This window comes from Lichenostomus cassidix, chromosome W (assembly GCF_008360975.1).
Source record: "Lichenostomus cassidix isolate B80296 chromosome W, HeHo_3.0, whole genome shotgun sequence".
NCBI lineage: Eukaryota > Metazoa > Chordata > Aves > Passeriformes > Meliphagidae > Lichenostomus > Lichenostomus cassidix.
The window spans coordinates 19,864,895-19,890,049 of NC_139510.1; the positions used below are offsets into that span (position 1 = coordinate 19,864,895).

General features: G+C 46.3%; 2 protein-coding genes across 2 annotated transcripts in view; both read right to left on the reverse strand.

Annotated features, from left to right (window-relative positions):
• Positions 1-25,155, reverse strand: part of LOC146425645 (uncharacterized) — a 154,850-nt gene that overhangs the window by 68,471 nt on the left and 61,224 nt on the right. The gene's annotated exons all lie outside the window — the stretch shown is intronic.
• On the reverse strand, positions 14,677-16,719 carry LOC146425647 (endogenous retrovirus group K member 5 Gag polyprotein-like). The gene has a single exon (XM_085041733.1). It carries the CDS (start codon positions 16,462-16,464, stop codon positions 15,343-15,345), a length of 1,122 nt encoding a protein of 373 aa, XP_084897859.1. The 5' UTR covers positions 16,465-16,719; the 3' UTR covers positions 14,677-15,342.

Genomic DNA, 25,155 nt, shown 5'->3' on the forward strand with positions numbered 1-25,155 from the left:
GGCTCAACTAGTTACTTTTATCCCACGGGCATCCCTGCATGAATTTATATGCCGGCAAAATACAAATTAACACAGGTAAAATTTTGCACACACAGTACATGCACACACATTCCAAAAATTTCAAAAGCACTTGAGCAAATAGACAGTATCACTTCCTCTCACAATTAATGCAAGCGCACAAAGTCCAAGCCTCACAACTGTTTCCACACACTAAACATGGGATTTCAAAAGGAAAATCAAATGGAGCTATATTAGAAAGGTGTTGGGGGTCAGGGTGTTCTCAATTCAATAGCTAAAACCTTTCCCCTTCAATAATACAATCTGCCCCCCTCTGGATACTCCAAACCAACAGTTTATATATGATTTATACTCATTCACTCTTTGCCAGTCGCTTCGCTTTTCTATGGCCATTTCTGTAGCCATATAACTGAACTGCAGATAGAGCTCCACTCTCACTACATGTCCAAGACATGTCTCATTCGTTCTCTCACACAGTAACAAAATAACGACAGACAGAACAAAAGTAGCAGTACGATGGTGAAGTAGAGTGGGGTCCAACCCCTTAAAAGTACCTTTCCTGAGAGTGGGATTCAACCCCGGGGGTCCAACCCCTCTCCCGGGACTAATTTTGGGAGATCCAGTCTCAACCCACCCCCGGGGACTTGTACCCCGGACCTGCAGTCATTTTTGTTTTTAAAAAATAGCAAACACCTTAATTTGGTGCAGATGGTCCTTGGTTTACTCCCGCTGTGAGCCAAAGGACAGCTGAACTCCCCCTGAAAATTCAGGGTCGCAACTGGGAGGTCTGCTTACCCCCCGATCCGGCAGCCAAGCAGAGTTAGGGTCCCATCTGGAGGTGCCAATTTGATTTGCCCCAAGCGGGCCCAGACACACTTCAGAGACAAAGTCAGGGGAAGTGGGTATTTACTTTCCTCAGTGCACCAGGTATGGGGGATTCATTCCTCCAAACGCACACACCGGGCACTTCCAACAACACAGTATTATAGGTAAAATTCATGAATATACATCACATTCCACAGAATATGAGTGGTTATACAAATAATTTCTCAGAAGTCATTATTATCATTAGCATGTATTAGCATATAAAACCATGCAAGGACACCTGCGGGATTTAAAAAAAAAAAAAAAAAGTAACTAGTTGAGTGTTAAAACATGTTTTGAATGCGTGTTGAATTTTGGTGTGTATGCTGTTTCTCTGCATGTGCTAATAGGTATCCCTTTGGGACTCCTGTGTGTGTAGCAGAAGAAATGTAGTTTGCTACCAAGAGAGCCAAAACAGTCTATGATACTGGCTTTAAAGAAGGATAATAGAAGTAAATCTCTGGAATATATGAGGCGCAGATTGACTCCACAACTCAAATAGTTATGAAGTAGGTATGCTCTTATTCCAGCTGGGGTGCATGGGGGGTAGCCCCTCCAAAGGCATGCACACCGTCAGCAGCACTTCACTTGGTTCATATTAGATTACAGGCTACATATGCATGAAGTTACACAAAGCCCCTATACATATTCATTACCTATCCCCGCTTCGTATTATAATGAGTTCAAAGTTCATTTAAATATGCTCGCGCAAGCGCAGTGTCACAGATTAATTGTGGGCGAGGGTCCCGAAGATAAATGAGGGACAAAGTTAGTAGTCTTCCTCAGGATGAACTCTTCACCTTGTTTCCTTGCGCATGCTCCCTTGGTTCTTGGTCCAAGTCCAAGCCTTAGAACTAACTTGAGCCAGTTCTGGGGTCCGAGAGCAGGATGTTCAGTCACACTCAGTAATTTTTATCAATTATTTGGCTTTCTTCTCTATATCCTCCCTTTTACTAGGTAGGCAAAATATCATTAAGCAAATGATACATTGTTTTCAGCAAGCAGTTCCTAGTAAATCATTATCCAACCTCTGGCCTCCTGAATCAGTTCCAGAAGGTTATTATTCAGCTTCTAGCCCCCCTAAATTAGTAACTTCTAGCCCCTCTAAATCAACAGAGCCTCAGTTACCATTAGAGCAAACAATGGGCTACCCCCTTGCCAACAGATCAAACACTTTAGCACTAGAATTCCTTTGGCACAGCCCTGTTTAACACCCACATACAATTCCAATTCCTTTCTGTGTTTGGCTAAAGTTTTGCTGTCTTTTTTATGTCCATACCACAACATTGGGGCTATCCAGTTTAAAAAGTCACAGAATAAAAAGTCCTTAACCCAGGTCCTGCAATACCCTATTAATCCTAAAAATTGTCGCAGCTCCCCTTCAGTCCTGAGCAACAGCACCTCCAAGATTCCCTGGACCCCCTCTGGGCCAACACACAGCAAGCCTTCAGTCAAAATATGCCCCAAACATTCAACCTTTCTCTCCATCCCCTTTGCCTTCCCTTCAGATACTCCAAGTCCCCCTCCAGCCAGAAAACGGAACAATTTCACAGTGGTTTCCCCTAACACCTCCTCCCATTCTCCGGATAAGAGCAAGTCCTTCACATACTGCAATAACCTAATCCCTGGGGGTGGGGTAAATTCAGTTAATATCTTGCACAAATAATCCCTTCTCCCTCTTGTTCCCACTCAAAGGCAAAATACTGTTTACTATGCTCTGTAAGTGAGCATCCCCAGAAAGCATCCCTTAAAATCAAGTACTGAATAGTAGCAGGGTGAGGAGGGAACCTGGTTCAAGACGGTACAAAGATCTAGGACTGTGGAGTGCCCGGGTTTAATAGTCTCATTTATTATTCTTAGGTCCTGCACCATAACTGGCAGGATAGGAGTGTTATAGGGGAGACATATACGGCTCCAGAATATCTGCCTTTTATAGGTGTCACTGTTTGACTGCTAGCGGAGTGAAGAGGCGAGACCTTTTGAGTGCTAGGAAAGACTGACTTTTACTATTTAATTAACAATTTATATCACATCAGAGGGCCGTTCGGATTGGACCAATATCATCCGCCCCCCAGGGATTGATTGGTCCAGGCGTTTGACCGCCTGTATCCAAAAGGCTGTTTCAATAACATGAAAGTTTTATCTTTATTTATAAAACATAGAAGAAGAAGAAAGAAATTCCTGTGGGAAAAGACCTGTGTTGTCAAAACTCCCCCTTTTTATTTAAGAATAAGAAGGCATTGCTTGTGAACCTCTGTGAATTCAGCATGAAGGATCTGCCTGGTAGTAGCCAGTTACCAAACAGAGCCTAGATGGAAAACCGATAAGGGGTCTGCCTGGCGGTGGCCAGCCACCAAACAGAGCCCAAACTGTTAGCGTGGAAAACACATAATCACTGAATGATTATATGCAGGTGCCTTTTTATTCGAGCTCGGGAAGTAGGGGTGAAGTTCACCCAAATCTGACTTTGACATTGATCTGAAGCAAATACATTTTATACCTTCCCTTACATAACAGTGGTATGATCATATGTTAATTATCAACTTAACATTGTTCTATTGTTTTCTCCCAAGCATGACTTTAAGCCCTCCTCCTCCCGCAGTATTTCTGATTTATTTCGCAGGTGCTAATCCGCATGATTTAACTGGAACAATCCCGATATTTTCTAAGCAATTTTCGTGATCATGTCAACCTGAGCCCGTACAAGCAGTTCTTACCTATCCGCATTCCCAAAGCCTATTTTTAACTATCCCGATTTTAGAAACATTTTAACCCTATGTTAACATTCCCCCCTTTGAAAGCATTTTCACTTTATATGTGTGAATGCTTTCACTTGATATAGTCCTTTATACTTGATGCTCGTCTTCGCATCCAGGGTTGTCATGAGCGTTGTTATGGATGCTGTTGTGAACCGGAGAATCTGCAGGTGATGGATGTGGATCCTTGTTCCATGTCAGTGCCCTCATTAGTCTTCGGTTCCGGGATGTCTTTCTCCATATCTCTCCTTTCAGTATGCTGTAGACTACCCAAAGTACTAGAAACATAACTAATAAGATTATTAAATTTTCAATGATAGATTTAATCCATGAACTCACATTCCATCCTAACCCCTTGAAGATTTTATCTAACCAACTCGTAGTCAAGTCTTTTTGTTCATCCCGTGCTTCGTGCTCTATTTGTTTTAACTGATTAATGTCATGTTCTACATCTGCAGTTACATTTGGGATGTGGATGCAACGATGATCAACTTGTCCTTTTAAAAACCCACACACTCCATGTTCTTTCAGGAGTAGCATATCTAAAGCCAATCGGTTTTGTAAAGTCATTTTGGTAGTAGCTTGTAATTGCATGTTTAGTTCTTTGAATCCTTCCCGAGTAACTCTTGCTAACCTCTCTACCTGACCTGTAAGTCTGTACATCATTTCTCTGTTTCGGTAGTTTGCTATAGGGCCAAACAGAGATTCTAGAGCCCACCCAAATTTTACTCCACAAGAGGGTTCTTGCCAAGTTTCATCCTGATTTTCATTATCTGAAACCTCTTGTTCTTATTTGCAAAAGTTCACGTTTCCCATTGAATGGGGACTTTTTCCAGATTGGACATAAAGTAGGGAGGCCCAAAGTAAATTCTTTTACTTTTCCATCTACGGGCAGGTGGGTTGTCCAGGTACCATCACTTGTTGCCCAAACAAATTGTCCTGGGCTTTTGATTGTACTTTTACTACATCCTATTTTTATTCTATAATTTACATTACCCTGTTTATGTTTGATTCTTCTACAGGCACAGCCAATTCGCATGGCAGCCGCCAGCGATGGTACTTGTTTTATCTCTACATCATCAGACGTGCAGTCATAGGTTTTATTACATGCCCACCAACTTACTTTATCTGCCTGCGCTCTGCTGCTGGTGGCAGTGTTTATTACTGCTGGATCAGTGCCATCTTCAGGGCCTGTCCATTTTAGGCACCAAGGAGTGTTTGCCATATATTGAAATTTTTGAAGTATACTCAGGGACCATGCACTGTCCCAGGGTTCCATCCGATCCTTTCTATCCTTTGCTTCACATTTCCATATCAGGGTGGTCTCTGTGACATTTTCCGTGACCTTTTGATAGTGTGGCAAGAAGCATTGCCATTTGGCAAGGTTTTGATCTTCAACCCACCACTCTAGATTTTGTCCCAACTTCCCATTGCTTAAAAGATAGTCCTTTTTGCTCAAGTACTGCATCCAATCATAACCTGTTATATTCCAAGTTACTTTAACTTTCTGCCTGGACTCGGGTACTTGTTTACATACAATTGTTTTATTGTCTGGAATTTCAGGTAATTTTGATGTGATAATTCCCCAGTTTACTGGGTCTCATGCTGCCTCTGGTATTGGCAGACAGGCAGTTATTCTACTGATGTTTTGCATTTTGGCAAAATCTTTAACTAACCCAATCATCACATTCTCAGCCCAAATTTCATTGGAAACTTTTATCACTTGCATTTTTGCCTGTACCTCTCTCTTCATTCTAGAATGAAGAGTGGTTAGTTGATTATCCTGCATTCCATATCCCCAAGCAATATCACTCCCAATTAATATCCATAAAATGAGCATTAGCACAGGTACTAAGATCATTTTAAACAGTTAAACCCGTCTTGTCTGCAGTTTCGTCGGTCCCAGGGGTTGTGCAGCCCACAGTCTCGGATGGGTCTTCTTCACTCGGGTGTAGTGTATCCAAGGATCCACTCCAGCTACCTTGACCGCTGTGAAAGTGGTCAGCAGCACCTGATGGGGTCCACTCCACCTCTCCTTTAAAGGTTCTTCATTCCAGGTTTTGATGTACACTTCGTCTCCAGGGAGAATATCGTGGACTGGATTCTCGAGAGCCAGCGGCCTATTCCACACGAGGGCGCTCCGAAGCCGTGCTAAGGTCTTCCCGAGAGACAGAACATAATTATATATTTCCTGTTTCCCTGCAATATGTATGTTTGGGTTTGGTTCAGGAGATTTGTATGGTTTCCCATATACTATTTCAAAGGGACTGACTGACATTCCACTCCTGGGCTTTACCCTAATCCTTAAGAGTGCTATTGGTAGGGCTTGTGGCCACTGTAACTTGGCCTCCTGACATATGTTACTGATTTGCCTTTTTAGTGTCTGGTTCATCCTCTCTACCTGCCCACTGGATTGTGGTCTCCGTGGTGTGTGGAGGTCCCAAGCTATTCCCAGTAGCATGCTCACTTCCTTTACCACTGTAGCTATAAAGTGTGGTCCTCTATCTGAAGATACCCCTTAATGGCACTCCAAACCTGGGAATGATTTCGTGTAGCAGCCACTTCACTGTCTCTTTGGCTTGGTTGGTGTGACAGGGAAGGGCTTCTGGCCATCCTGAAAATGTGTCAACCCCCACTAGCAGGTATTTGTATCCTCGAGTTCTCGGTAACTCTACGAAATCTACCTGCCAGTAATCTCCTGGTTCTATCCCTACCTGAAGTCTTCCTAGCTGTGCCTGCAGTCTAGCCACTGGGTTGTTCCTCAGGCATATTTCACATTTTGACATTATTGATTTGGCCATTGTTAACATTCGTACAGAGACTACATTTCGTTTTAACCATTTCACCAATGCTTCTGCACCCCAATGACATTCATTATGTTTAATTTGCAGAACTTCTCTCATTATCAAGGGGGGTAGGACTATCTGTCCTTCTGCAGTGACATACCACCCCTCTGAATTCTTTTGTGCATTCAGCAAATGTCCCAGTCTCTTGTCTTCTGTTGAATATTTCGGTTCTGAAGGTAAATTGAATTGAGACACATTTAGCTCCGTAGGTATCAATGCCATTGCTATTTGCACCTCCCGAGCAACCTGTTGGGCTGTCCAGTCTGCCTTTCGATTTCCCTCACAGATTTTGGAACTTCCTGATTGATGTGCTTTACAGTGCATAATTGCCACTTGCTCGGGTTTTTGTACTGCTTTTATCAACTGCAGAATTGCATCTTGATGTTTAATATGTGCCCCTTGAGAGGACAACAACCCTCTTTCTTTCCACAGTGCCCCATGTACATGCACTACTCCAAATGCATATTTTGAATAAGTCCAAATATTTACCTTCTTTCCTTCACTCAATTCTAGTGCTCTGGTTAAGGCAATCAATTCTGCCCTCTGGGCAGATGTGTTTGATGGTAAGGCTTTGGCCTCTACTACTGTGCTGATTGTTGTTACCGCATATCCAGCGTATCTGGTTCCATTCTCCATGAAACTTCTTCCATCCGTGAATAATTCCCACTCCGGTTGCTCCAGCGGGACGTCTTTCAGGTCTTCTCTCGCTGAGTAGGTGTACTCTATCACTTCCACGCAGTCATGTTCCAGTGGGCCTTCCTTGGGTGTGGTGCCTAGAAACAGAGCTGGATTCAAAAGGTTAGTTGTCTTTAGTGTGACATCATCCTGCTCGGTTAGGATTGCCAGGAATTTTATCATCCTGCTCGGGGATAGCCAGTGGCCCCCCTTTTGCTCTAGGACAGTGGCTACCATGTGTGGCACATAGACATCTATGTGTTTTCCCATCGTGAGCTTCCTGGCCTCTTGTATCAATAATACAGTGGCTGTGACTGCCCGCAGACATGCAGGCCATCTGGCACTTACATTGTCAAGCTGTTTGGAGAAGAAGTCTACTGGCCTTTTCCAGCTCTCCAAATGTTGGATCAGGACCCCCAGTGCCAAGCGTTGCCTTTCATGCACGAACAGCTGAAAGTCTTTAGGCAGATCAGGCAATCCAAGCACCAGGGCAGTCGTCAGTGCTTCTTTCAGTTTCAGGGAGGCTTCTCTCTGTGCTTTGCCCCAGCTGAACGGCTGCGTCTTCTGAGCTTCATACAGGGGTTTGGCAATTAGCCCAAAGTGCATAATCCACAGGCGGCACCATCCTGCCATGCCGAGGAAGATTCGCAGCTCGTGGAGATTCTGGGGCTCTGGAATATCACAAATAGCTTGGATACGGTTAGTACCTAATTTTCTCTGCCCTTGTGAGATTTCACATCCCAGGTAAATTGCAGTCTGTTGGGCAATTTGTGCCTTTTCCCTGGACACTTTGTGTCCTCCCATGCCCAGCAAGTTTAAAATCTCAATTGTTACCTTTATGCAGGTTTCCTTTTCTTCGGTTGCTATCAGTATATCATCAGCATACTGTAGCAGGAGGTATTGATCTTTTGGTACTTGCCCCTCTTTGGTCCAGATCTCCAGCTCCTTTGCCAGTTGGTTTCCAAATAAGGTGGGGGAGTTCTTGTACCCCATGGGAAGCCGAGTCCACGTGAGCTGGGTCTTCCTTCCATTCTCTGGATTTTCCCATTCAAAAGCAAACAGCTTCCTACTTTCTTTGTCAAGGGGTATGCAGAAAAAGGCATCTTTTAAATCAACTACAGTAAACCACTTATAAATCTCTTTTACGGATGTTAACAATGTATAGGGGTTAGCAACTACTGGATAAATGTCTCTGGTTATTTCATTTATTGCCCTTAGATCCTGTACTAGCCTGTAATCTCCATTGGGTTTCTTTACCGGAAATATTGGAGTATTATATTTGGATTCTCACTCTTCCAGAATTTGATATTTTAGGAATTTATCAACAGTCTTTGCTATCCCCTGCTGGGCCTCTGGTGTTATAGGATATTGTTTTACCTGTTCGGTTTTTTCTTCCTCTTTTAACTCTACATGTACTGGCTGTGCCAACTTAGATTTTCCAGGTATATCCGTCTCCCATACTGAGGGAATTACGGCATTCTCCACCTCCTCTGGGATTGCAGAGACCGGTTTCTCTTTTAGCATTAAGATTTTTCCCGTCTTTGACTCCAGAATTCTCATTAATAACTCACCATTCTCAAAAGTTTTCACTGCTTCCAATTTTGCCAGTAAATCTCTTCCTAATAGTGGAAGAGGACATTCTGGGACATATAAAAATTCATGAGTCAATACTTTGTTTCCAAAACACAGGTCTAGGGGTTGCAGAAATGGCCGTTTTTTCTCCTTCCCTGTGGCCCCACCTATTGTGGTAGATTTATCCCCGATCCGCCCTTCTAGATCATTTAAAACTGAATATTTGGCCCCGGTATCTATTAGAAATCTCACCGCCTTTTCTCCTAACTGTAAAGTTACCAGCGGTTCCTGAGTCACAGAGTCCTCTAATACCATCTCCTTGGCAACCTCTTCCTGCTGGAACTGAGCATTCCTGTGGAACCGGTTGGGACATTCTCTCTTCCAATGCCCAGGTAAATGAAAAATGGCACATTCATCAAAAGCTAATGGCCTCCCCCCCCCGACCTCTTCCAAACCCCCCTCTTGCCACACTCCTACCCCTGCCCCCCCTCTCCTTTGAATTCCCTTGTACGACTGCCAAGAGCTGCCGTGGCCTTGTGGCCTCTCTCTCTCTATTGTTATAAACTTTCCAAGCTATTTCAAGTAATTTGTCCAGATTTCTTAACTCTTCCCCTTCCAATTTCTGTAACTTTTTCCTAATATCATCCTGTGATTGGCCAAGGAATATAAGGTCAAGCTGAATTTTAGCTTGCTCTGTGTCTACTTGTAGGTCAGTGTATTTCCTGGCTGCTTCTTTAAGTCTTTCTAAAAATGCAGTAGGAGATTCTTTTTTGTCTTGTCTAATTTCATATAATTTAGCCCAATTAATAGTCTTAGGTATGGCATTTTGAACTCCGATTGTAACCCACTCTTGGTATCTCTTTAGCATCATCATGTCTATTCCAGATGAGTCATCAGGGTCCCACAATGGGTCCTCTGTGGGAAAATTATAGTCCAGGTTTCCTGTTACCCGCCCCTGGCAAATATCTTCTCTTGCCCGTTCCCTGGCTGCTTTAAGTACCATTTCCTTCTCAGTAGAGTCCATTAAGGTATCTAATATCACTTGGATGGCATCCCAGTCCGGATTCTGAGTTTTCATAATAATTTTCACTACCCTAGCAACCTTATCAGGATTTTCCCTATAGGTTCCAGCTGACTGTTTCCATATAACCAAATCTCCTGGGGAAAAAGGGACTTTAACATACACTGGTCCGTCCACCCCCACCCCTTGTCTCAGAGGGGCAATTACAGTTTTCTTTTGTTTACCAGGTCTCGGTAGACCCTTTCCCATCCTAGGCCAAGTCAGTCTGGAACGGGTGTGATGGGCTATTTGTTCATCATCATCACTTTCACTGCTGTCTAGTCTTTTGGCACCCCCTCCCCCATATCTCTGTACCAGAACTAAACTGTGGTTATTTACAGGCAAGGGTAAAAAGGGGTTGTTATAAGCTGGTGAAGAAGGTGTGGGTGGTAGGGGAGGATAGCCCTGGGGAGGCGTGGGTGGAAAAGGTGGGTACCCCTGAGGAGGCGTAGGTGGGGGAGCAGGATGAGCAGGTGTAGGCGGGGGAGGGAGGTGTCCTCGGGCAGGCGTGGGTGGGGGGGAAGGGTGTCTTTGAACCGGGGGGGTAGAGAGATCAGTTTCAGTAGGAGGAGTAGGTATATTAGGTTGCATGCTGTCGCTGTTGAGCAGCTAGCAGAGTAATGAAAGCACCAGTTCTCAGTGGCAAGAAGGAATGACCTTTATTGTTTTGATTTCATCATATATATAGAGTTTTCAAAAGTCACCCAGATTGGTCGGTCAGAAGCCTTCCCCTAGGCCTGATTGGCCAGGCCTGCACCGTCCAAGTTCTGGGACACTGTTCCAATAACATCCAAACTTTATCTTTATTTATAAAACACAAGAAGAATTCTCGTGAGAAAAGGCTGTGCTAGCCACAGCATACGGCTAGAGGGGGCAGAGTCAGACCCCCTAGGGGCTGTAAGAACCACTAGTAAATCACTCTCCAATATATCTTTCCGATATAAACTCTCATTCAATGCCAAGTGTTCTAAACAATGTTTCCCTTGAACGCAAGCCAGACATTTATCATCGCAAACCATGGCAGCAACCAAACCACCCTCCGACAGCCACTCTGGCTTTTCTCGTAAACAGAAAAATAAATCAACATACGGAACTTCATCTAATTTTCCCTCATGCTTACAAAACGACAACAAATGAGAAATCAGGTCAGATTGCAAAGAACCGTTTTCAGGCCACCTTCTTCCAGCCTGCAAAATATATGTTGGCCACCGAGAATTACAATACTCGATCAGCGTATCCTTACGCAATCCTTGGCCAAAATTACCTTGCTTCCAATGTGCTAACAAGCACCCCAAAGGAGAATTACGAGATATGGGAGCATTGCCACCCAAAATCCCTTCAAGCTTCTCCATTTCCACTTGCCGACCCTGCAATGCTTTCGCAATTGTCTTACGGACAGCGCCCAGGCATACCACCAGGAATTCCTTAGCCCAACCAAGCGTAGCTTTCACCGCGTCTTACTGGCAGGCAACCAAACCACCATTAAAAGGCACCTTACCTTCTCCAGGGGACATTGTGAGCGGCGGAGGGTCGCGGCGCGATGGGCTCCCCCAGAATCCCTCAGTGCCGGCTGGAGTGTGATCAGGTCACAGGGTCCTCAGCAGCGCTCACAGCCTCCCATCTGGGTCGCCAAAATGTTAGCGTGAAAAACACATAATCAGTGAATGATTATATGCAGGTGCCTTTTTATTCGAGCTCAGGAAGTAGGGGTGAAGTTCACCCAAATCTGACTTTGACATTGATCTGAAGCGAATACATTTTATACCTTCCCTTACATAACAGTGGTATGATCATATGTTAATTATCAACTTAACATTGTTCTATTGTTTTCTCCCAAGCATGACTTTAAGCCCTCCTTCTCCCTCAGTATTTCTGATTTATTTCGCAGGTGCTAATCCGCATGATTTAACTGGAACAATCCCGATATTTTCTAAGCAATTTTCGTGATCATGTCAACCTGAGCCCGTACAAACAGTTCTTACCTATCCCATTCCCAAAGCCTATTTTTAACAATCCCGATTTTAGAAACATTTTAACCCTATGTTAACAAAACCAGATGCTGATTTAAGGTGAACAGCAAGACTCTCAGCAATACCCTGGGTAAAGCATCTATAAAAGCTAATTCTATATTACAATTCTATAATTCAGTTAAAATATGCTTTCAAATTCCTTGCTTTCTGATGTCATAAAACTTAAATTTCAGTCTCTGCTTGTAGAAGGACCGTCTTCCTGATGGTCGGTGTCCTGGTCATCATCAGAAGGATCACTTGGTTGGTGTTCTGCATTGTGGTTGTTATTTTGAGGTTGCTGGTTCTGTCTATGGAGCATCAGGTCAGGGCGAACGCATTTTGCAGGCAGCCATCGTACCCCAGTATCTGTGGAAACGCAAGCATACCCACGACCCCAAGCAATAAGCTCATGTGGGCCTTCCCAGGTGTTAGTAAGTAGGTTCTGTACCCATACCTTCACCCGGGGCAAATGCAACTCGCCTGACGACAGCAATGAGAGAAAATGGTTCAAAATCACAGGATTATTTGAATTCGGTGACACTGTAAGGTGATTGAGTACAAAGCTTTTTCCAATCGGCTCTGTGGTGTTTCCCCATGCATTCCCCCTTTTTGCCTTTCCAAGACACGCTTCACAGTACCGTGAGAGCATTCAACAATGGCTTGGCCGGTAGGAGAATGCGGAATACCGAATGTGTGGTCTACACCCCATAAGTGTAAGAACTGCCGCGTCTTCTGCGAGGCGTAGGCAGGACCATTGTCGGTTTTCATAGTGGCTGGCACCCCCAGGACCGAGAAGGCTAATTTCCAATGGGCAATGACATCACGACTCTTTTCTCCAGTATGAGCAGTTGCCCACATAGCTGAGGAGAAAGTGTCAATAGACGTGTGCAAATACTTGAATCGGCCAAATTCAGGAATGTGTGTCACATCCGTCTGCCACAACTGCAAGGCCTTTAGGCCTCTGGGGTTTACCCCCAGTGGCAGAGGTGCAGCGAGTCCATGGCAGTCAGCACAAGCACTGACAATGTCACGAGCCTCAGTTGGCGTCAATTGAAACTGTTTCTGCAGGGTATGTGCACTCTGATGAAAGAAATTGTGCGATGCCTTGGCTTGTGCAATTTTGTCAGGCTGAGGTGCCACCCATGCAGGGTTGGCTAGCATGTCAGGCCTGGCATTGCCTTCTGTTATAAAACCTGGTAATTTGGTGTGGCTTTGAATGTGCAAAATATAATATGGATGCACTCGAACCTGAATCGCCTTCCACAAGGTTCGCAATAGTGAAAACAGAGCCGCATTATTGACTTCTTTTAAAAGTGAACAATCCAAACGTTTGGTTATATCCGCTACATAAGCAGAGTCAGTGACCAGATTCAAAGGCACCTCAGAGAACCACTGAAAAGCCATGGCAACTGCTTTCAATTCAACCAACTGAGCAGAGCCTGTCTTGTGGCTTTTCAGCACTTGCCACTCAGATCCCTCCTTCCAGGTGACAGTGGCCTTTCCTGTTTTCCCAGAACCATCCGTGAAGATGGTGGGTCTATGAACTGGCACCCATCTGTTCTTTGGCCGCAACGTAAAACTGATTGAATTTGCCAGCTGCAGCAACTTGTGTCTGGGCAGATGATAAGCAATCTGCCCTGAGAAACTTTGCAGTGCACTTTGCAAAGGAGCGCTATTAGCAAGGCTCCATTCAAAGCTGTCCCGTGATACCAGAACAACAATCATTGCAGGATCCGCTGCCATCAATTGTAAACATCGATAATGGCATCTGATTATCAGGCAAGCTATCAACTAGAACAATGTGGGTGCTATCTTTTTTGGCTGATGGGGCAAAAAGACCCATTCCAGGATATGCAAAGGGTCATCCCATTGTTCGTTCCACTGGCCAATGATACCTGTAGGATGGAGGTCTGGAGCAGTAATGAAAACAGTGATATCAGTAGAGGGATCTACTCGATAAACCTGACGAGAAGAAACAGCTTGCTGCCCCTCATTCAGCACCTGTCGCGCCTCAGGAGTCAATTTCTGAGGTGAGTTTAGATCAGAGTCCCCCTTTAAAACATTAAAAAGCGGGGAAAGTTGTGAATTGTTTAGTCCCAAATATGGACATAACCAGTTGATGATACCTAGCAATTTTTGGGCATCATTCAGGGTCTTAATAGAGTCTGAGAACTGCACCTCTTGATGTTGTATGGTTCGATCTAAAATTTTGACTCCTCAATATTTCCAAGGAGGCTGCTGTTGAACTTTCTCCAGAGCCACTTGCAACCCATAGGAATGCAAGGCATCGAGCAGTCAAGGCTGTAACCTCCGCAACTCGTCCTGGGTGGATGCTGCCACCAGGATATCATCCATATAATGGTAGCAGAGTGCCTCAGGAAACTGCTCACGGATTCTGGACAAGGCCTGCGCGACATACCATTGACAGATAGTCGGGCTATTTTTCATGCCCTGAGGTAACACTTTCCATTGAAATCTCTTTACAGGCTCCGCATTATTAATTACAGGCACAGTAAAGGCAAATTTTGGCCTGTCATTGGGGTGCAAAGGGATTGTAAAAAAACAATCCTTCAAATCAACGATCAAGATTTCCTACCCTATGGCAATCATCGTAGGTGAGGGCACGCCAGGCTGTATGCTCCCCATACTTTTCATCACTGCATTAACTTTTCGGAGATCTTGCAACAGTCTCCATTTCCTCGATTTTTCCTTAATTACGAAAACAGGGGTGTTCCAGGGACCGGTAGGAGGCTCAATGTGTCCCTGTTTCAGTTGCTCCTGAACCAGCTGACAAAGGGCAACTAATTTGTCTTTTGGTAGGGGTCACTGTGGTTCCCATATAGGTGTTTTGGTCAGCCATCGCAGAGATAGCCCTTGCACACAGTGACCCCTATTAAAAATTTGTCGAGATTCGCACCCCCCAAGCTGCCAACATGTCCCGTCCCCAGAGGTTAATTGGAGCTGGAGTGACAAAGGGCCAGATTGAGGCTGTGTGTCCTTCTGGGTCCTTCACCAACGCAGGTCGCTTACTCAGTCAGCTCTGTGTGGTTCCTCCCAGCCCCGCAATAGCTGATCCCACAGGGGATAAAGGCCATGAAGGGAGCCATGAAGTGGAGGAAAGGATCATTGCATCAGCACCTGTATCAATCAAACCTCGGATCCGAATTTGGTGCAGATGCGCTTTCGGCATGATGAGGGTACATGTCATCTGTGGTGACTCATTAGAGATGGTTGCAGCCCAGTAGACCTGCGGAAGTCCCTGCAGTTCAGTGCTGTTACCTCCGCCAACTTGCTGGTCTACCCTGGGAACAGAAGACTCAAAAGGCAACAATTGAGCAATGTGAGTCTTTTCAGGAATGGTGATGGGGGGTCTGATGTGGAAACCATAGTGTGACTCTGGCCTGTAAAATCAGCATCTATAACTTCTGGAAGAACAAGGATCCCTTGGCTGGTGGCCTCAGGCCCTCCCACAAGCAGTGCACTGAATCCCTGATCTAGGGGTCCATGCACATCCAAGGGAATCCTGTGGGCATCACCAGATTCTAGGATGACTGTTTCTGCGGTGTAGGCGTTGACTCGGGCTGAGCCTTGGGTGCCTCCTCCACATTGACTGGATAGTCCTGTATCGTCGCCCTGTTCTGGGGGAACTGTCGTGATGGGGGGCAAATCTCCCTTTTTGCACCCCTCTTCACGTTTCCCGACAGAGGTCGACCATCTGCATGGTACTGTGACCTGCAATAGTCTAAAGTGTGACCTGGCCTACCACACCTCTTACATTGAGGAGTCTCGGTCCCCGAATTTTCCTTCTGCTTTGATTTGACTCGTTTCCGTTTGTTCCCAGCTTTGGGCTGTTTTTGTCCCTGATCAGGGGGTTCCCAACCAGGCGATAGAAATGCAGCCAAGGTGGATTTCCCTGGACTGTCTGCCTGCACCTTAGCACAAGCTTGTGCCGTGTCTGTGACTGAAGGATCCCCTGGGAGGGCATTTATGATCCTTCTGCACTCCTCGTTGGCATTGTCTCTTGCCAACTGCTTGCACAATATCTGTCTCAATGTATTATCTTCCACCTGCTTTTCCAAGGCTGCTGCTAGCTTCTCTACAAAGGTCAGGAAAAGCTCAGATTGCCCCTGATGTATTTTTGAATATTGTGTTTGTGGGGCGATCATCTCTATAGTTTTTACAATGGCTCCCATACCAAGCCTTTGGGCTTGCTCCAGAATCAGAGGATCCCAAACAGCTTGGACATTGGGGTTAGTGAAATATCCTCTACCCATAAGGACATCAGCCCCAGTCATGCGCCTAGGGTCCTCAGGAGGCAAGGACATATTGTCCTGTATCTGTTTTTCAACCATTATTCTCCAATTGGTCTCAAAAACCATGGGGTGAAACAAGACTTGAGCCAAATATGTAATATCAAATGGAGCAAGCAGATCACTATTTATCACTCTAATGATTTGCATAACATGGGGAGAAGCGATTCCATGAACTGTGACTTTTGTGAAAAGGTCATTTACTACCTTCCACGCAATGACATCATGCTTGCTTTTCTCATCCAAGTCCGGGCCAGGCACAAACACCAGAAAAGCCTGAGCATCTCCTTGTAGGAAGCTAGCATCACCCTGACCTGCCGTAGAAGTTCCACGGCCCTCCCGTTGTCTTGGCATCCCTAATCTCTCTATAAGTTCCCAGTGTCCCGCATCCAGCGTGCCCTGCTTTACTGATTCCCAGAAATGCAGGGAGTCACATGGGCGAAATATCCCCGCACCATTTCGGCGTCTCCAGGGGTTACTCAGAACCCAGTGCTTTTTTCTTTTCCCCGCCAGCACTAGCTTTCGCCCAGGAGGAAGGAACCCCTCCTCGTCACTGTCTGAATCGTCAATGTAAGGCTTGCTATCTGCGAGCCCTATCACAAAGGATGGTGACTGGCTGAACACAGTGTCTGTGCCAAAAAACGGCAGAGATGGAGTTGAGGGAGGGGCAAGAGGAGGGCGGCGATACAAGCGTGTCTTCAGGCGCGATTGCCGAGTTCGCTGGCACAGCGACAGTTAAGATTGGATCAGTGCGCTGTGCCAAGGCTGCATCTGCCACTGAGGCCATCAGAGGGACCGGAACCTGTCTGTGTCCCGAATTTCCCCGCGATCCCGCTGCCATGTCGGCTGCCACCGGGACAGTGAGCCCGGACACCTTCCGGGGTCTCGGGACAGGGACTTCTGCCCCAGTCCAGCCTGCGCGCTGGACATGCCGCGAGCAGAGCTCCACCACATCTCAGCGGATTCCAGCCACTTTGGCCAGTAAATCCCTTAAAAGCCGAGATGAAGGAGGCTCGTCTGGCAGAGACTCAATCTCCCACATATCTGAGTCACAGGAAGCCTTCCCCAGCAGCGTTTCCGTGGACATGTCAATCAAGTCTCCCAGTGTGGAAGCACCGCCTGCCGGAGGCTTCTCTTCCACTTGTCGCAGGGCCTGCCGGACGGGCGCAACCGGTGCGGCAGGCGGGGCCGGCGCGGAGACAGAGAGGGGAAAGTCCCACCGCTGCCGGGGTCTTGGGGCCAGCCCATTCATCCTCTTTCTTCAGCATCTCCTCCAGCTGGTCATTTGGGTGGGTATAACTACGTATGGTAAAATCATTTGGAGAATTATACTTGCTGTTTTTGGATCCATCTGGTGCTGACTGTTGGACATCGGGGTCAGTCTGGGTCGGGGTGTCCTTTGTGCGGCGCTCATCGACCGAAAGCAAGGACTCTAGACATAGAGCATCTAGTTCTGCAGTGTAAAATTCCTGTCCCCTTAACGTGTCCCAGACCGCTCGCCATGTTCGGTGCAAGCGGATAGTTTTCTCGTCTCCAAATATCATCTCTTTGCACAAAGCCTTCCCCACCTTGAGCCACAAAGAACAGTCCACGTCCATGTCCCAGACTTCTGGGACGCCATTCTTGGACGCCCACATTATTAAAGCCCTGGTCAGGTGCTCTTTTTGGATGACCGCTGGATCACACCAGGGGTCCTCCAAAAAAGCTCGCGAAAGTTCGTCCTTCGGCATTGGAAGGTCCATCTCCATTCCGAAACCAGGCCGCGTCGCACGGCGGGCGGGGGGAAGGGACAGGACCAGATGGTTTACCTTTTCATTGTGTGCAGTATGCATCGGTGGTCACCAGATGTCGCTGTTTGACCGCTAGCGGAGTGAAGAGACGAGACCTTTCGAGTACTAGGAAAGACTGAATTTTATTATTTAATTAACAATTTATATCACATCAGAGGGCCGTTCGGATTGGACCAATATTATCCGCCCCCCAGGGATTGATTGGTCCAGGCATTTGACCGCCTGTATCCAAAAGGCTGTTTCAATAACATGAAAGTTTTATCTTTATTTATAAAACATAGAAGAAGAAGAAAGAAATTCCCATGGGAAAGGATCTGTGTTGCCACAAATAGGGACTCAGCAACAGGCTGCAACTCCTTCCTTCCTTCCCTTGAAAGAAGATATTGCGTTTTTAGACACCAGTTGTCCAGGTCCCCTCAGAGTAATCTGGAGAGGCTCCATATTCAGTTTTCCATATTCCCCTGGGACTGCCCACACTTCTGAGTTCAAATTAACACACACATCAACACTTGAGCAAACCCTGCTACATGAATAGCCCAGGCCGGTACACCTTGCAGGACTAAAACCTGCTATTCCCTAGCTGCGATACTCACAAAAAAATGACACAAATAGGCAACTCCACACATTCAGAAAACTCTCACGGGCATCCCCGTGTTACTTTTATACCGGCAAAGTTCAAAATAACACATAGGCAATTCCCATACACACACACACACACACACACACTCACCAATAGTGGTTGAATAAACGCATCTGCTCATCTTTCCCGCTTATCAAAAGAACATTTGAGTAATTGTCCCCTCTTTGGCATAAAATTCAAATTAGACAGAGAAGTTCCCGTGTCTACTAGGAAATACACTTCTCGGTTCAGCAAGGGCTCCAGTGTGGTGAGCGCCCCTCCCCCAGTAAAATAGCAGGTCCTGACACCCTTAAAATCCATTTATAATGCTCTTTTTTACCAATGGCACATTGATTCCTTCCCAATCGCTGTCCTGGTGGCCGCCCCCTTCCCTTTGGTCCTGGGGCTCCCTGCATTTTTTCCCGTCGGGGGTTGTAAAAACAGTGCCATTATCCTTGCCTGTACCTTTCCCTTTTCTTCATCCCTCTTTTTGTATCTTTCATATACCTAATGTGCCTTTCGAACCAACTCTTCCAGGGGCCCACTCTGACACCTCTCCAGCCCCTGCTCCCGCTGCCTGTGGGCTATTACCCTCCCATAGCCGCTGAACTCTCTGCAAAATCACTCCCCTCCCCGGTGACCCAAACAAAATCCTTTCTTATATCAGGCCAGGCTTTGGTGACAGATTGTCTCTTACACTATATACCAAAGCCAGTCAGTGTCTCTTACACCGCACGCCAAAGCCGCTCCCTGTCCTGCCGCAGTGTGCCTCCTCTTTCTTTCACATACAGCCTAAATTGGTACAGAGGCACTTCTGTTGGGCTGTCGACTGCATCACTTTTTGGACAATCAAGTCCCATTTCCCTTGCGGCATTTCTCAAGTATTCCCCTCAGTTCCAGATGCCTCAGAAGGCTCTGACACTTCTCTGTTGCTCAAAACTCCATCCCCTTTCCCTGCTGAGTCTCATTTAAAGCCCTCCTTGTAAGTCTGGCCAGATTGCTGGTGAAGACCCTCTTGCCCCATTTGGACAGGTGAGTTCCATCAGCTCCCAAAAGACCCGACTTCTTAAAGGTAGATCCATGATCATAGAAGCTAAAACCTTGAGTATGGCAGCAGCTACACAGTCAGGCATTCTGCTGTTCAGTTCGTCTCCTCCTTCCTGGACCCCTTGCTCTGACTGGACTCTGATAGAGGCTGTGCTCCAGATCCTTTCAACATCGCTCCAAAAGACATAATAGTCCCCTGGGAGGGTTCTAAGTTGCCTTGTCAGATGCTACACAGAAGAGTAGGAGCAGATAATAATCTGTAGGGTTCAACAGACTCAGCAGCCACTCAGTGACATGATGAATGCAAGCTCCTGGCAGGCAGCAGACTTCTCTAGAGATTGTCGGGGAAGCAAATGGGTGCCTCGGTGCTTCTCAGTAGGGAATGTCCAATTACTAATACCTTTATGTGCTTTTCTAGTGACACGGTTTCTAACGTGGGCGGAGGGTTAGGTCAGTGTTGCATAGTTGGCTTGTCCTGCATCCTGTCCATTACTCCTGTTCTTTTCAGTCTCCAAACCAGGAGCATCCTGTCTGTTATGTAGGGGCACTTCAGGAAATGGGGGAGGTATCTTCCTTCTACCCTGAGCACAGAAAGCAGCCAGTCTCCTTCATATTGGGATTTACATTTGTCAGTCAGCTCTCTGGTGGTTTTGCTTAGCTTAGAACATCAGCAAGGTATTTTTAACATCTAAGAGAAATTTAAACCTTTGAAAAGCTGTTGTGGTAGCCCTGAAGAAGTGTTTGAGTGGTGGGAATGGTACAAAGATGGTTCCTGTGTGTCCTGTGTGAAGGTTCTGGAAGTTTTTCACCAAGTCCAGTAGAGCCAATCTCTGATGGCTCTGAAGGTGATGGACATGCTTCTGGCCAAGCCTGGGCCAATTAGAAATATTAGTTACACCTCTGTGAATACATATTTAAGAAGAAATTGTATTAGTTTGAAAACAAACCAGTGGGAGATCGCAAGTCAGGATTATAATTTAATAGGAAAATTAAAATAAGGGCAATAATACAAGGAAAGACAATGACAGAGTCAGATACAACCTGACACCCTGTTAGGGTGGTGGTAACAGTCCAAGGGAAGTAGTTAGTTTGAAGCGGTGATCCTGTGGAAGGTCTGGTCTCCACAAGAAGGTCCAGTCATAGATCTTGTCCTCTGGGAATCCAGTAGACAGGGCTGACTTGGGCAGTTCCAAAGCCAGGTTATATCCAGGTGGGAATGCTTGGCTCCTCTCTCCTGGGTGAAGCATCTCACAATAGGATAAATCCATGAGTCATGTGGTGGCTTCTTGATGGCCCATCACCCGTTATCAGGGGTGAGTCATAGCAGGAGATAACAACCAGTGCCCCACAGCTTTGAGGTAATAGAATAATAAATACATCCATATTGCAACCTAGGACAGAAATCAAAACAAAGTAGTCACACACTTCTTTTTAGCTAGAGGAGGAGGTTAAAATATGTGAAGGGAGAACAACATGGAGACACCAAGGTCAGTGGAGAAGGACAGGGAAAAGGTGCTCCAGGCGTCAGAACTGAAAACCCTCTGCTCGCTGTGGTGAAGACCATGGAGGGAGCAGGTGGTCCCCCTGCGGCCCATGGAGTCCATGAGGGTGCAAAGATCCACCCACAGCCTGCGGGGAGGTGCCCATGCCAGAGAAGCAAGTGAATGCCTGGAGGAAGCTGTGATCCAGTGTGAGTCTCATATAAAGAGTTAAAGTTGCAAAGGCCTTGCAAAGGAGAGAAAGGCCTTGCTCCTGGCATGGAAGCAGCTTGGCCTTGGCTCGGAAGTCTGCACCCTATGGACAAAAATCCCACATTGCAGCAAAATGTGAGTGGGATATTGCTCTTGAGATTGGACCCATGCCAAAGAATTTCACAGAGGACTGTCTCTCGTGGGAGGGACCCCATAGCTAAGTAGAGGACCCCTCTCCCTAATAGACTGACCAGAGAAAAAACCCCTTTCCCTGCCCCCTGCCTGAGCTGTTGGCTGAAAGGAGGGAGGAAGGTGAGCAGAAAAACAGTGTTTGTAGTAGAAGAATTGTGGTAATGAAGAGATTTATAAAATAAGAAAATACCGCATACCTTGCCCCCTACCCAAGCTGTTGGGTGGAAGGAGGGAAGGGGATTGATGCCTGATGGGTTTTTTTTTCTTTTTCATTATACTTTTATACCCTTTTTATATACTTTATATCCTTTCCTATTCCTGTACTTTTTACTCCCTGTATCTTAGCCCCACATGTTTATAACTCTTGTACTCTAGTCTAGTTCAGAATTCTTTAGGGAAGATGAAACATCCCCACAATCTCAAGAACATGAGGCACCAACCTTGAACGGAGCCTCCTCTCTGGAACATGTTTTTGTAAACTAAGTTGTAGCCTTTTGGGGGGGGAGGTAATTAGAATAAGGGGGCAATTACTTCATTTGTTAGGTTTCTTATTGGGGAATTTTAGATTGGTATGCTAATTGGTGAAGTCCATAAAATTGTATATGCGTTGTACCCGGATCTTTTTGTCATGGTACCACCTTTGACGAAGGTGCACCTGGGATCCTATTAAACCAAGGTAATACCCTTTTCCCTATACTGCGGTGTCTGCGTCTCATTTTTACCAGCATTTTAGGCATCAGTTCTGGCGAGCCAGGCAGGAGAAGAAGGGACCCCAAGTTCCGATTTTGGACTGAGAAACACCCGCTGTACCCCCCCTTGCCGGCACTAAGGGAGGGAAGTGGTGGTCCGAGATCGCAAAAACCGGGGAGTTTCCGAAAAACCTACCGCAGAAACACAGCAAGAGAGGTAAGATCAAAAGGGTTTTTTATGGTTATATTGCTAGCTAGCATCTGGCGGAGATCTCCAAGAGTGGGAGTGTGGCCAGAAGGGCCATAAAGGAGGGATTTTTTTACAACCTACTCCGCTCCCGCAGGGGGGCTGTGAGAAGAAGGGGACGCTCTTTGTTATTACTCACAGCGAGCCACGTAGTGGCTCATGGGGGGTCATAGCTCAAAGAGGGCTGTGGCCCATGGCTTGGGATGTGGGTTCAACTACCGAAGGGTGGTAGTTCAAATCTCGCCACGGTTTCTAAGCTGCGCGCGAGTGGTCTTTCAAGCTTGTTTTCTTTGCTCTGCTGGGCGTGGGAACCCGCAGGTTCGTTTCTTGCACCGGTCTCTAGGTTAGGAACTTTTTCCTACTGTTTCTTTCCGTCTATAAGCAAAATATGGGTGGTGTATTAGCGACCAACCCAAAAATCCCACAAGATTCCCACTGGGTTTAATCTTAAAATATTGGCACCTGCTAACAGGGAAAAGCACCACCCTGTACATGGGAAAACTAACTAGGCTTTCGCTGTGGGTGTGGCCTGTGTTGAAACTGGAGGGGGGAGAGAAATGGCCCCGTTTAGGCAGTCTGGATAATGAACTTATTACAAAGCTACTTGTAGAACTTCGAGTTCAGGGCAGGTTTAATGAGTTAAGATATGCAGAATTGTTTTCTATATTTCTAAATCGAAAAGAGATGTACAAACAAATGAAAGAGAACCTCTTTGAGATGGCTTTACAAAAAATGGAAAAGAAAAACGATAGACAAAAACAGCCTCCAACAAGGGATGAGGAGATAAATATGATAGACACGGATTTGGTAGCACCCGCTTTATGCGGGGGGGTATCACATTCCCAGCCGCAACAGGGGCCAGCCGGGCCTGGAGGGGAAAGCTGGCCAGCGCCCCCTCCCCCTCCTCCTCCTCCCCCTCCGCCATTGCGGCCGTCCGCACCCCCCTTTCACCTTCTTGATACAGCGCAAGGGACGGGTGAGGTGTGGCCTCCTCCGCCTCCTTTGCCGCCCTCCCCAGATTGCTCTGACGATGAGGATGAGGGCGGAGCGGGGGCGAAGAGATCCCTGCCCGCCCGCCGCACTGAGGGTGGAAGCAGGGGCAGAGGCAAGGGTGGAGGCAGGGGCGGAGCAGGAGCAGATCAATCTCCACCCTCTCGGCGCACTGAAGGCGGAGACAGGGGCGGAGGCAAAGGTGGAGCCGGGGCAGATTGAGATAGAGAAGGAAGCACGTCTGCCGCTGGCCCCTCCCAGACCGGGGAAGGGGGGAGTGTCAGGGGGCACCCGCTCCGCTGCTCAACTAGTGGCAGGGCTGAGGGAGAAAAAACCCAGATTAAGCGTGAGTCAGATGAATCCAGTGCAGATAGCTCTGAGGAGGAAGAGGAAACTGAGGCTGAGGCTGCAGCCTCGGCAGCCAGCGGGCCTACTGGGAAGAAGAGGGGGAAAATAATAGCCCGAGAGGCTATCAGGGCTACCAGTCCGGTCACGAAACGTACTAGATCTAAGAAAGATGAATCAAGGAAGGAAGAACCTGTACTGGAAGTACCTCTAAGGCAGGCTGTTGGGAATCAAGGAGTGGTTTATATCAAAACTCCCTTCTCCCTCGGAGAACTCCAACAATTGAAAGAGTCAGTCAGGACATACAGAGAAAACCCAGAGAAAGTGGCCATGCGGTTTGAATAAGCTATCAAGGCACAAAACCCAGATTAGAGTGATCTAAATGTAATGCTAGATGAAGTACTAGATAGTACAGAAAAAGAGACAGTCATCAAGGCTGCTGTAAATGCTGTAGAAACTCAAATTACAGCTGGAACCATTCAAGGACCTGTTGGTAATATTTTTCCTTTGATGGATGCAGAGTGAGATCCCAATGTGCCAGAGCAAATGGACAGATTAAAACAGCATCAAAAGTGGATAGTTATTGGACTAAAATGTGCTATTCCTAAAGCGATAAATTGGGCCAAAAGATATGAAATTAGGCAAGGTCTAAATGAGACCCCCACAGATTTCCTGAACAGACTCAAAGAGGCTGCACGTAAATACACAAATTTAGACTTGGATTCCCCGCTGCAGCAATCTCATTTAGCCTACATATTTGCAAGCCAATCTACACCTGATATAAAGAAAAAGCTGCAAAAATTAGATGAGTGTGATATAAATAAGTTGTTGAATGCGGCCTGGAAAGTATATCAAAATAGGGATTCAACAGATAAGGATACAGAAGATAAGGGAAATAAACCCCACTACAAGAAGAAACAGGGTCAGGGGAAGTCAGTTGGTAAACAAAAAAAGGGTCCACCTCACCCTCCTCTAGCTGAAGACCAGTGTGCCAACTGCAAGAAGAAGGGACACTGGAAGAACGAGTGTCCAATGCGGGCGAAGGAGACGCCCCCATCTTCTCAGTTAGCTGTGGATAGAAATTGACAGAGACCGAAGGCATTATCCACCCCAGCAGAGCCTTTGGTTATAATTAAGCTGAGGAAAGATGATGTTGAATTTTTGGTTAATATGGGGGCAACATATTCTGTGTTAAATACTTTAAAGGGGAAACTAAGTCAAGATACTGTAGATGTAATTGGTGCCACAGGGGTAAGTGAAACAAGGCCTTTCTTTCAACTTTTAAGATTTAAACTGGGAAAACATTTGGTGACTCATCAATTTTTATATATGCCAAATTCTCCAAAACCATTGTTGGGCAGAGATTTAGTGGAAAAATTGGAGGCAGAAATTAAATTTTCCAAGGAGGAGGGAGTGAACGTTATAATTCCTGAAT

Coding starts and splice junctions, on each gene's coding strand:
- LOC146425647 (XM_085041733.1), bottom strand. CDS start 16,464: ATGCCAAGACAACGGGAGGGCCGTGGAACTTCTACGGCAGGTCAGGGT.